Genomic DNA, 11,701 nt, shown 5'->3' on the forward strand with positions numbered 1-11,701 from the left:
TTGGTTTTTTTATTAGAAAACAGTTTATACAAGATTTATATCCACACTCGCATCACTGTACAAAACATAAAACCATTATGTCCCAGTCTCGGAAACAATCACTAATTCCACCTACATATTAAAATAAAAGAATTTCATATCCAAACTCAATTTAAAAGCAGCAATTATAAAAAAAATTCAATACTTACACTATACTTTGCTATTCAGTAGCTCTCTGTGTAAACCGATGACTTATTTAGAAGAGAATATAATAAAAACATAATCATATCCCTTTCATTACCATATCCTTTTAGCTGTCGTATGCAATGTGAAGAAGTCACTCCCAATTTAACTTAGGCACTGGAGTACAGGTTGAAGGAACCTTGAAATAACGTTAATGAGAAAAAAAAAAAAAAAAAGGCAAATCAATTTTGCCAAACCAAGTGGATGTATAAATTCACTGTTTTGTCAGATTTAAATGACCAGCCTTGGTTCCAACAGGGAGTCCCACCTTTCTGTCACCTGGGGGAAGAAAGTAAAGACATTCCTTAAACTACGATTACACTAAGATGAAAACAAGACAAGTGTGGATATTACAATAAACAATACCGCAAACAGCACCAGAATGCCTACAACTGAAACTTTCTGCATATGGTCCCATTTTTGTTAATCCCCCACCTTTCTCCTGTTTGGATGAGTAATTTAAAAGCGTGGATCACTGGGTGAATAAGATCACACAGAGTAGAGGAAAAGGGCTAAGACCTGGGCTAAAAGACAAGAAAAGCAGCCTACATACAACCTTCTTTTCATTTTCTAGATCAAAATACTGCCAAACCGCGCTGGTTTTACGAGATGTCGTCTGTCCCACTTTCCAGCTTGCTTGTTTACCACATCCAGGCACTAGTGCGGGGAGAGGGGGTGCTGTAGCCTCGGCTAGTGGCGGGCGGCTGCGTAACACCTTAGATGCAGCAGTTAACCCAGCTTCGAACATTAATAAAATATTAATAATTAGTTTAACCGACTGGTATTTCTGGTGCCGGCTAGCGAGGATAGCAATGTTGAATCGTTTAGTTGACTAACCACGCACGTCCCTACTGCTGATAGAACAAAATAAAAGATCAAGCTAAACTTACTTATTAATCCATTACGGGGCAAAGAACCATTTCGTGCCAGGTAGTTCTTAGCGCTAAGCTTCATGTTGGGTGGTTTTTGGCCTCAACATAATCCATTACAATCACGGAACATACAACTTTTCAAGGTATTGTACCTTACTTAAAGCCCCTTAAAACCTGGTATCAAATGTTATGTACTTCATGACCAAATAAGAAACAATCCAAGATAAAATTTTGGGGGAAATATCATCCTTAGTTATTATTTATTAAAAGTTTAACACTAATCAACTCAGTTAATCTGCTTTATCGGGACTGTATGGGTGTGATTTGATCAGATTTGACTAACAGTGGTATGACAATATAAGCAAACAACCAGTTTTAGCAACTATTTTCAGTGGAAAGTAGCTAAAGTAGCTTGAAAAGTCTCTACAATCTGCTACATGATGTCCCATGCTAAGGTTCATATGAGTTAGGTATTGACATAACTACCATATTTACATATATACAAATTTCTTTAAAAATTAAAATAAAAAAGATTAATGTAAAAAACGCAACTGACTCTAGCTAGCTTCATCATTAACTATTATCAGTTTTCAAGATGCTATCATCACATCCATATGCATCTAAATCTACCTGTAATTTCAAAAACCTTTTTATGTAGGCTGTTGTCCATAGATTGCAGAAGCATTATGAATAGAGAGGATCCAAACACTGGAATAAACTCACCCTAGTAAACTGTGTATTTAAAAAAAAAAAAAAACGAAAAAAAAACCAAAACACCTTACATAGTCAAGTTAAATTTCACACAGAGGAGAAGCAGTTCCCTTGACAAACAATGGGGAACAGCAATTAGTTGTTAGGTAGCGCATTTACGAGCTAATTTCACGCCTCTGTCTGGCTGCTAATTGGTTGACTGAATGTGCTGCCGTCTCCAACTCACACTGAACACAATCAATCCAGAGAGCCACAGCTACATGTGAGCACCTGCACTCAGAAATATTAGTGACTCTCCTCAGAAAGGAGTTATAGTCTGCCCAAAAAGTCTCTGGCTTGTCGCTAGTCGCTTTTTGTAAAAAAGTCTCTGATGGGGTCTTCAAAATCACCCTAATCTAGTGAGAAAATCACTTGATTGGCAACACTGTAAACCAACCAACCCCCAAACTGAAATTTTGATTCAAACGATGCTAAACTCAGATCGGTGCACAGAAATACACTCACCAAGCACTTACTTAGGAAAACCGCATTAGTACTGGGTATTACCTCCCTCTGCTCTCAAACAGCCTCAATTATTTGTGGCCTGAATTCCACAAGATGTTGGAAACTTTCCTTTGAGATTCTGGTCCACGGTAACATGATTGCATCACATCATTTCTGTAGATTTGTCAGCTGCACATTCATGCTGCCAATCTGTTCTACCACATCCCACACAAAGGTTTTCCATTGGATTCAGATCTGGTGACTGGGGAGGCCCCTGAAGTACAACATTGTCATGTTCGTGACACCAGTTTGAGATTATTTTTGCTTTGTGTCATTAAGAGGCCGAAAGTATGCCAAGAAAAGTGCCCCCACCAGACCACCAGCAGCCTGGTCTGATGACACAAGGCATGTTGGGTCCATGGATTCATGCTGTTGACGCCAAATTCTGACCATTCCAACTGCGTGCTTCAGCAGATATCCAGATTCAGCAGACAAGGCTACATTTTTCCAGTCTTCAACTGTCCAGTTTTAGTGAGCCTGCCCACTGTAGCCTCAGATTTCTATTCTTGCCGGACAGGAGGGGAACCCGACGTGTTCTTCTGCTGTTATAGCCCATCTGTCTCAAGGTTTGACATGTTGTGCATTCGGAGATGCTTTTCTGCTCACCACAGTGGTTATCTGAGTAACCATTCATAGCCTTTTTGTCACTGGAACACCAGTCTGTCCATTCTCCTCTGACCTCTAACGGCAGCCACTCACTGGATTTTTATTGCTTTCGGCATCATTCTGAGTAAACTCTAGACTTTTGTTTGAGAAAATCCCAGGAGATAAGCAGCTTCAGAAATACTCAAATAGTTTGTCTGACACCAACAATCATGCCACAGTCAAAGTCACTGAGATCACATTTTTTCTGCATTCTGTAAGTGACATCACAGTTTGCAACTGAGCCCTGCCTACTTCAAATCATTGAGAAAACGACAAAAACGACGCTAGTACAGTACAGACAGCTTTCATGTGACAAAACCAAAACTGCTCTAACTGCTCTGGCAGAAACTTTTATGTTCATGTAGGCCAAAAAATAGGTGTGAAAATAGGTTTTCAGGGACATTAAAGGAGCACTAATCAACATTATGATATCAACACTGGAACACATGACTGCATGTAATATGAAAAGGGTCGCTCATGGAGACACACCCAAAGAAGATTATCACCCACATATGCAGATTTACTAAGTCTTTAAGCCTCTTTTAGTTCATTGTGTTGGTTTTCAGGCCCACAAACTCCCCCCTCAACAACCTTGTTTCCAGCTGTAGCAGACAGCTGTTTTCAGTGAAAAAGCTCTGATAAACCCACTGTATGCTACCTTCCCAGTACCAAACAGCAGACAAACAAAGCTAGCAACCGGCTGGTGAGCATAGTGGAGCACGTAGCAGCTAGAGCCAGTTATTTTTCTCAGGAATTATTGCAGGGCTAAAAAAAGAGTGAATACTGCATGACTCAAAAAGGATGCTAATGTTTCTCGATGTCTGCTCAATGAGAAAAGTGTTTGCTGGCAGTTGCTATAGCAACTTTTTAAGGTGATAATATATCGGATATTGCTGTCCCCTAGTGGCCCAAAATAAAAACAAAATCAATGAATGAAACTTTAAGTCATATCGAAATTAGATCATTCCTCATTTTGCTGGGGAATCAATTGGAACCTTCCCCAGTAGTCTTGGGGTTAACCCATTATAATAATTCCTGTTGTCGAGGTTATTAATAAAATAGTAGCCACAGTATATGCTAAGGCTTACCCAAGCACCTCTGGGCACAGCGTACTCGACTCTCTCCGAGCCATCAGGATTCTGATAGACCAGGTCAAACTTCCCAGGCTCTACATGAGCTGAGAGAGATGCAAAAAGTTAGGAATAATCACAAATATGTCTAACCCATCGGAAAATATTGTACAATTTGATCTGTTTCTGCTGAGTAAATTACATTTTAAATTCCCTGACTTCTGCTCATAAAGTGTGCAATTCCCTGACTTTTTCTTTAAGGAATTCTTCTACAACATCATGGGTAATGTATGAATTCCATGAGAAATTAGAAAGTTTTACCCACTAAAATAGAATAATCACAATCCTGTATTTCTATTTTAATGCTCACAGTGGGTTTTTAAAAAAATCAATAACAGTGATTCCATCATTCTATTACTTTTGCTGGGTGGTGAGCTTTCAGACTCTTAAAAGAAATTTCTCTCCAGAAAGTTTTGGAAGGAAAACTAATCTTTAAAATGATGAGTCATTATTTATTTATTTATTTTTTATTTTTTTTAAACTAGGCTTCTTAAAGTGTGATTAATAGTGTATGTGTCATGGGTGAAATGATCCCTACCTTGAGAGGCATTAAGTAGTTCCAGCTCAATCTGTTTGGTTGTTGGGTCAAAGCTCATAATCTTTCCCTCCTAAAACGTACAGTAACATGGTTGGCATTGCGATTCCAAAATAAATGAACAGTTCCTTAAGATGATCTCTCCAACGTCCTTCCCAACAACTTTAGGACAATAGTCATTTTAGATTACTTCAGCAGAAATTATTACTCACCTTGTATTCTGATATCTCTGGCGTATAGTTCTCAGCTAGCTCCAGCAGCTGTGAACACACACAGACATAGGTATTATGTTAGGATATGAGCTTCACAACTAGACACAAGGTTCAGTCTCCTTCTTTGCAAAAGAATGTACACTGAATGATTTAATACTACTGCTTTTCCCTTATTGGTGGCATATCTGTGCTCTGTGTCATGACGAAAGATTAATCATGAACATGGTCCATCACTGCCTGCATTTATGTTAGATATGAAACAAGCAATTTAGCTTAAAACAATTGATTAAGAACTGGTCACACCTGAAAGTGACACAGCTCTCTCCCCTTTGGACTCTCTGGCTCTCCATTCCCTCAAAGGTCAGCACTGTCAAGTGTGTTGCTGTTGGTCAATGGTGCAAATTAGTAGGTCAAAATTCACATAAATTGAACTTGACGTGAAAACTTTGAACTGATCTATTTCAGTTTCCCCAAGTGAAACCACTGATGATGGTGAGTCCACTGAGATGAACAGATTTTGCTGCATGATTTTGTCTTTTTAAATGCTGGTGTTACCGGATCTTAAGTCTGCATATTACTTTCTTATTAATCAATTGTTCATTTAGTCTATAAAACATTAGGAAAATGTGGAAAATTTCCATCAAAATTTCTCAGAACCCAAGGTGACATCTTCACGTTGGAGAAACTCGAGTGAATGAATGTTCAACATTTTTGCTTGAAAAATTACCTAAACAAGCAATTGTGTTGCTGTCAATCAATATATCGTTTCAGGTTGTTTTTTCCCCAACAAAGAAAAACATCAGAAATCCCGAATTCCAGCAGCAGAATTTCAGATCGCAGAATGGCGACAGAGCTTCCACACAAGTTGCTGACCTGCACATTGGGTGCAATTTAGGGTTCAGTGTTTTTGATCAAGGACACTTCGACAGGTGGGCAGGAGGAATTAGGGATCTAACTTCCAACCCAGATTTTAATGGACGAACCGCTCTACCACCAAAGCCATAGCCACCCCTGGTTTTTCATACTTTGCTTAAACTTCTACAGCACATTTACAAGGTGGTTTCTGTGTATAATATTACAAATGTGAACGCAAAGCCAGACTTATTTGATCATTGTATATAGATAGGTTTCCAAGCACCATTATCAGTAAGATACACGTGCAGGCAGGGGCAGAAAAGGACCCAAACTGACTGCGAGATTGTGAGTAGATCGACATGAAAAGTTCTCTTTGCCTGAAAAAGTTAACATTGACGTCACTGCTGGAGACAACTCTTCTCATGTAAAAGAATAAAGTTTTGATGCTGAACTCTCAACGTTTCTTCTAGATTGGTAAGTAAACAGTTGATAAGGCCAATGTTGGCTATGTAGTGACAGCAAAAACTTACATATAGCACCTTTAAAGACAGTTTCTCCAGTGTTTTTTCCATATGCCCCTTTATGATTGAAAGCGGTGCCATTTCTGTTCAAAACTGAACCGTAGAACCAGGTCTACAAAGCTAAACAGGTTAGCACCAAGGCACAGTGACAAAAACAGAGCAGCTACACTGTAGCTAATAAGACGAGGGTTGGCTTACCTTAAAAGCAATCTTCTGCCCCACCTGTGGAGGGGCAGCTAGCAGGGGCATAGAGCTGTAATCTTTTTTCGGGGCACTTTCTGCTCCATTCTACATTCAGAGACACATGCAGGAGGCCAAGAGATTATTAATTCCGATCGGTTTTCAGACAAAGTATTTCATAACGCACAGGTTATACAGTGACCATGTGTACATGCAAACAACGAATGTAATTGTAGCGCAAATAAGATAATAATGTGACGGAGGCAAGATCTACGTAAATACCATTCTCAGATTTCATTAATGTAATTCACTGTTGGTTAAGGCCCTCCCCCGGATAGTGCTTGTCCAATCATATCTTAGCAACCGTAACTTGGCAAAGCCTGTCAAGCTTTGAATTACTTCACAAGGAGAAGTGGTATACCTGAGGCTATAGTAGGACAGGGATTAAAGCCAAAAAAAAAAAAAAAAAAAAAAATCTTCTGATTTACATATGCTCACTGCTGCATGCTACTTTTGCGTTAGTCTAAGTAAAGTCAATAGAGTAAAAATACTCAGGGATTATGAATACTTCTAATAGAAATAGTTTGGAGGGTGTGTGTTTTTTTTTTTTTTTTTTTGGCCTTTCCAAAACCAAAAAGTATAAGGAATAGATTAGATAATATATTTTTTCTGCTGATACATAAGCTGTAAATGTTAGCATGTCTGGCTAACTACCTCATTGACTATAGTAAAAACCTAAGCTAACATTACTTCCGAGACCAAGAAGCACTTCTTATTTCGTAAATTTGTGGGGCCCTGTTCACGGCTAGCTCATACACAGTGTATTATCTCACCACTGCATGGTTGACGCTGCAAGAGTAAAGTAAGGGTGAAGCATCTCAGCAGCTCTAACCTACTCTTCATTGGATGTGGGGAAGTTTATACTCTAGCAAACCCAGTCAACGTTACCTGAGACGGCATTACGTTACCCGAACACATCAGATAGTCCTCTTCCCAAAAGCCTTTTCTCTTGTAATGTCGAAAATGAAAACATACCATTTGAAAATACAAATGAGTATATGAGCTAAGCAGGCTAACAGAGTTTTGTTAGAACAACAGTCTGATTTTACGTTTGCCCTTTTCATACTTATAATCCTAGGACTAATTACTCCACTAATACAAGAACAATGCTGTTTCTTTATTCCCATGTCTTCTACATGGATTATAAACTGGTGAGGATGTGGACATTTTGCCTGATAAATGTAGCTTTAGCCTATTTCATACACCATATCATATAAACAGCCATCAAGTGCACACTTAAGACCCCTTTTACAGGGTTCTCCTTTTAATATATTAACATTAAAAAGTATGCCGTCGGTATAAAAAAAAAGAAGGTAAATCTGGCACCATAGTCATTCTAAACTGCATAATTGCTTTGTGAGAACAGAAAGCTTCACAGGCGCAGCAACAGTGACTAAGTGGGGTTGTGCTTAGCAAAAAAAATCAATTAAAACATTTCTCAAGACCAGTATTAGTCTAATTTAACGACTATGATCCATCCATGCATAAATTTTTCTCCTATGGGAGACAGTAAAAGAATCTTGGCCTTGAGGATAAAGTACAGTAGTTAAATACTGAACTAATTTGAAGTATTTAGGTCAAAGTTATAGTCACCTACAGTAACTACACTAATTTCTAGTCAGGACATCAGACATATACATGTATAGGTAGGTGCAGACGCATGCAGACATACCTGGAGGACCATGGACATGTTGGTCAGCGAATCGGTCTGGTAGCACGGCTCCTTGGCTCCATTAAAGCTGAACTCAAAGCTGCCAGTGTGCCCCCTGATGACCCCTCTACCTTCACCCCTGCCCCTATCTCCAGGACCACCACGCCTGGTTCTTCCCCGGCTGCAGCCTCTCCAAGGTGACCGACTACTCACACCACGTCCTGGCTGCTGCATCGGTTGTCGGATAACCAGCTCGATTTCCTCCTCACTGACTGAGTTACAAGGCTCCACAACTTTGTCATCGGGAGGCAGGGCTATGCTGGTAGCCTGTTTCTGTGCACAGTTTGTGCTCTGCAGAACAGAGGCCTGCTGAGATTTTGACTTATCGTCTATTCTACTTTTTGGAGATGTGGAGGTTAAAGTTTTGTTTTTGGGCGGGATTTTTACACTGGGGGCCTCATCAGAGGAATAGTCAGTTTCTGAAGAGGATGACGAGGTAGGGTGTGATTTTTTCTGAGTGGGTTTGGTGTCTAGTGGTGCCTTGGAAGCAGCACAGGTGGACAAGTGTGTTTTGGGTGCTGGTTTTAAGGCAGGAAGCTTTTTCGGAGCTTCATCTTCCTCGCTACTGCTGCTACTGGAATCTGAAGAGGAGACACTGTGTGTTTTTATGTGTGCTGCTGGCGGCTTCTTGGTGCTTTTGACTGGCTGATCGACACCAGTTGGGGTTTTTTTGGTAGACACAGCTGGTTTAGGGATGGCAGCAGGGCCATTTTTCTCTGCCTTCTTCTTCTTCTTCTTCTTCTCTGTGTGCTTTCCTTGTGACTTCTTATTCTTCTCATCACCTGACGCCTGCTTGGCGCCCCCCCCCAGACTCTCCTCGCTCCTTTTTTTCCTCTTTTTTTGCTTACATTCCACGCTCACTCCATTTTCTCCCTGTCCGTCCTCCTCTGCGGGTCTCTGTCTCTTTCTGCAGTTTTTACTTGATGTATCTGGAGAGCTGATGTGCCCGTTCACCTGAGCCAGAGAGTCCACCTTCACCCTGGAAAACAGGGACACATCTTTAAAAAGACAAATCTAACATATTCCAAAATAATTTTCTGTCACCTTGCCCAGAGGCAGATGAGAATAAATCAATATCAGCGTTGAGCATCAAACTTCATTCTTGACCTTGGAGGTCGACTCACTTGCTCTCTCTGGAGCTTTCTGAGCTTAAAGCAAGGCATCCAATCAAAATCAATTAATGTAAAGATAAAAAACACATCACTACTTTCAAAAATACATTCTGTAAATGTATTATTTAAATCGTGAATGTGAACCCAAAACCATAAGCAGGAAAATAATTCACCAGATGAAAACTAGGATTTAGAAACAAGAAAAGTGAAACTTGCAACCAAAGCTGCAGTCATGTAATCCTTTATCCTTTAACTGTTGGATAAAAAAGCTGATTTCTATTCTCCGTCTACTCCTCCTTTGCCCTCAGTCCAGTGTAGACTGCTAAGTCCGACACTGACAAAAGCACATATTTAAGGAATGAGCCGGTGTTCAGACCATCATAACTACATTGATCACAAGACAAGATGTGTCAGGATCTGTCTAATTCAGCACAGCAGCTGACGCTGACTGGTTGATCATGTATGTTTGCTATATAGTAATTATTTAGAGCAGCACATTACAATGCCAATGAAAAAGGAAAACATGAGTGTTTAAAAAAGGGGAAGAAAGGCAAACTGCTTAAACTATCAGTCAGATGGGGATTTAAGAGGAAAAGCAGGATGAAGTTAATCTGATATTCACCGAGCACTACACTGTGAAGTGATATTGGCGTAGTGGCCACACTCAGTGTTGCAAGATCACATCACACACACACACACACACACACACACACACACACACACACACACACACACACAAGAACAGGAATGATTGTAAAGCAATGAATACATGTTTCTCAGCATTGCGAAGGCACTCTAACTAGCACCTCTTTGTACGGTCAGAATTTGATCCATCCAGTTGGATAATATCTGGTAACAATTTAATGTACTGTGCCAGAGTTAGCTTCAAGCTCATTTTCATCTGTGGCCCCTTGATATCGTTTCATTATTGTATTTTACTGGTGTGTCCTGGCAGAATTTGTAATTGATCATGTTACCAGAAACAAAAACAAAAAAAACAACTGAACTCTGAGTGTCGGAGACCCCGGGCAGAAATCCATCTTTCGCCTCCAACAACATCTTTTTGCTTGCTTTTTCTCTTGCTTCCGTCTGCCCTAGGGCTGAGGACCGAGACTCTTAAAGCTCTAAACCGGTCTTTGCCTGGAGGCCCCATTCATCTCCAGGTGCCCGTTAGAGTCGACTTGGGAACTGCTACGCCACAGAAACACACAGAAACACACACACACACACACACACACACACACACACACACACACACACACACACACACACACACACACTCATCAACGTGTAGCCCAACAAATGTCAAGCAGTCAGAGCACGCGCACCTGACGCTGTCGTTGTCCCGCACCACAAAGATTCGCTCAGTGTGCGGCAGGTAGCAGTCTTCAATGAAGAGGTTCAGGATGCTCCTGGGGCTGAACTCGAACTTCTCTCTGATGGTGCTCTCCAGATCCGCCACCACGCGACAAGTATTCAAGTCCACGAGCAGCCAGCACATGCGACAGTCGATGGCGGCAGGCGGCGGATAGTCAAAGTATAGGCGCACGCGGATAAAGCTGTTGACGTTAGCGGCCATGACGGGTAGCGCTCCGAATCGATAACAAGCACGCCGCCGGTGGTCCGCCAGGAAGTTGGAGGACAACACCTCCGGTCGGATTTTTAAGAATAAGAGCAGAGGCTATAAAGGCTAAGGGACGAAACGGTGGTGCTTGACAACCGCCGCTAGATGGCGTTGCGGAAGCAGCACGGAACCCAGAGTCAGCTCGAACGAGCAAGAGAATGTTCAAGTGGAAAAAAAAAAGAAAACAACGTTCGGCTTTAACCACTTTATTCATTGATCCCAGGTGAAAATGCATCCTGTATGTAAGAAAGTGTGTGTCTTTGTGTATGAGTGGTCTAACAGCCTTCGGGATTACAGTGTTTCATGGGGCCGTAGCACTGGTGTCCCTTTAAACAATTCTGATTGTTGGATTGCTATTATAGTGTATAATTATTAGGGTTTCTTGTATTTTCCTGAAAATTTGATATATTTGTATTTTTAATGATTTATTCTTAAAAAAAGAAACGTGATCAAAAAGATCTCTTCCCACAGTTGAAATGCTACTGAGACTGTCAGATCATGTGTAATTATTTGTAGATGGATGCTATTACTTTTCTTACTGATAACTGTTAAACTTCATATATAAACACGTCCATAGACATCCATTGTATTTATATTTCCGGACAGAACAGACTCCACTGATATTTCAGAATGCTCATTGTTACATATTGCTCCACTTTACCAACTTCACATAAGCTCATTATGATGACATACAGTCTCTGAGTTACAATACTGCATACAAGTATATGGAAGCCCATTCACTCCCGTTGTATTTATAAGTTGGTACTG

The 11,701-nt window shown here is 40.6% G+C and overlaps 1 protein-coding gene across 1 annotated transcript; it reads right to left on the bottom strand.

The window, feature by feature from the left end:
- Nucleotides 1-381: 381 nt before the first annotated feature.
- Nucleotides 382-10,949, bottom strand: coil (coilin p80). Its single transcript, XM_040154374.1, has 7 exons — nt 10,638-10,949; nt 8,159-9,176; nt 6,445-6,534; nt 4,871-4,918; nt 4,662-4,731; nt 4,082-4,170; nt 382-501 (listed from the first exon to the last, which is right to left on the bottom strand). Exons 1-7 carry the CDS (start codon nt 10,886-10,888, stop codon nt 454-456), a joined length of 1,614 nt encoding a protein of 537 aa, XP_040010308.1. The 5' UTR covers nt 10,889-10,949; the 3' UTR covers nt 382-453.
- Between the last annotated feature and the right edge of the window lie 752 nt (nt 10,950-11,701).

The sequence above is a fragment of the Xiphias gladius genome, chromosome 3, assembly GCF_016859285.1.
Source record: "Xiphias gladius isolate SHS-SW01 ecotype Sanya breed wild chromosome 3, ASM1685928v1, whole genome shotgun sequence".
Classification (NCBI taxonomy): Eukaryota; Metazoa; Chordata; class Actinopteri; order Istiophoriformes; family Xiphiidae; genus Xiphias; species Xiphias gladius.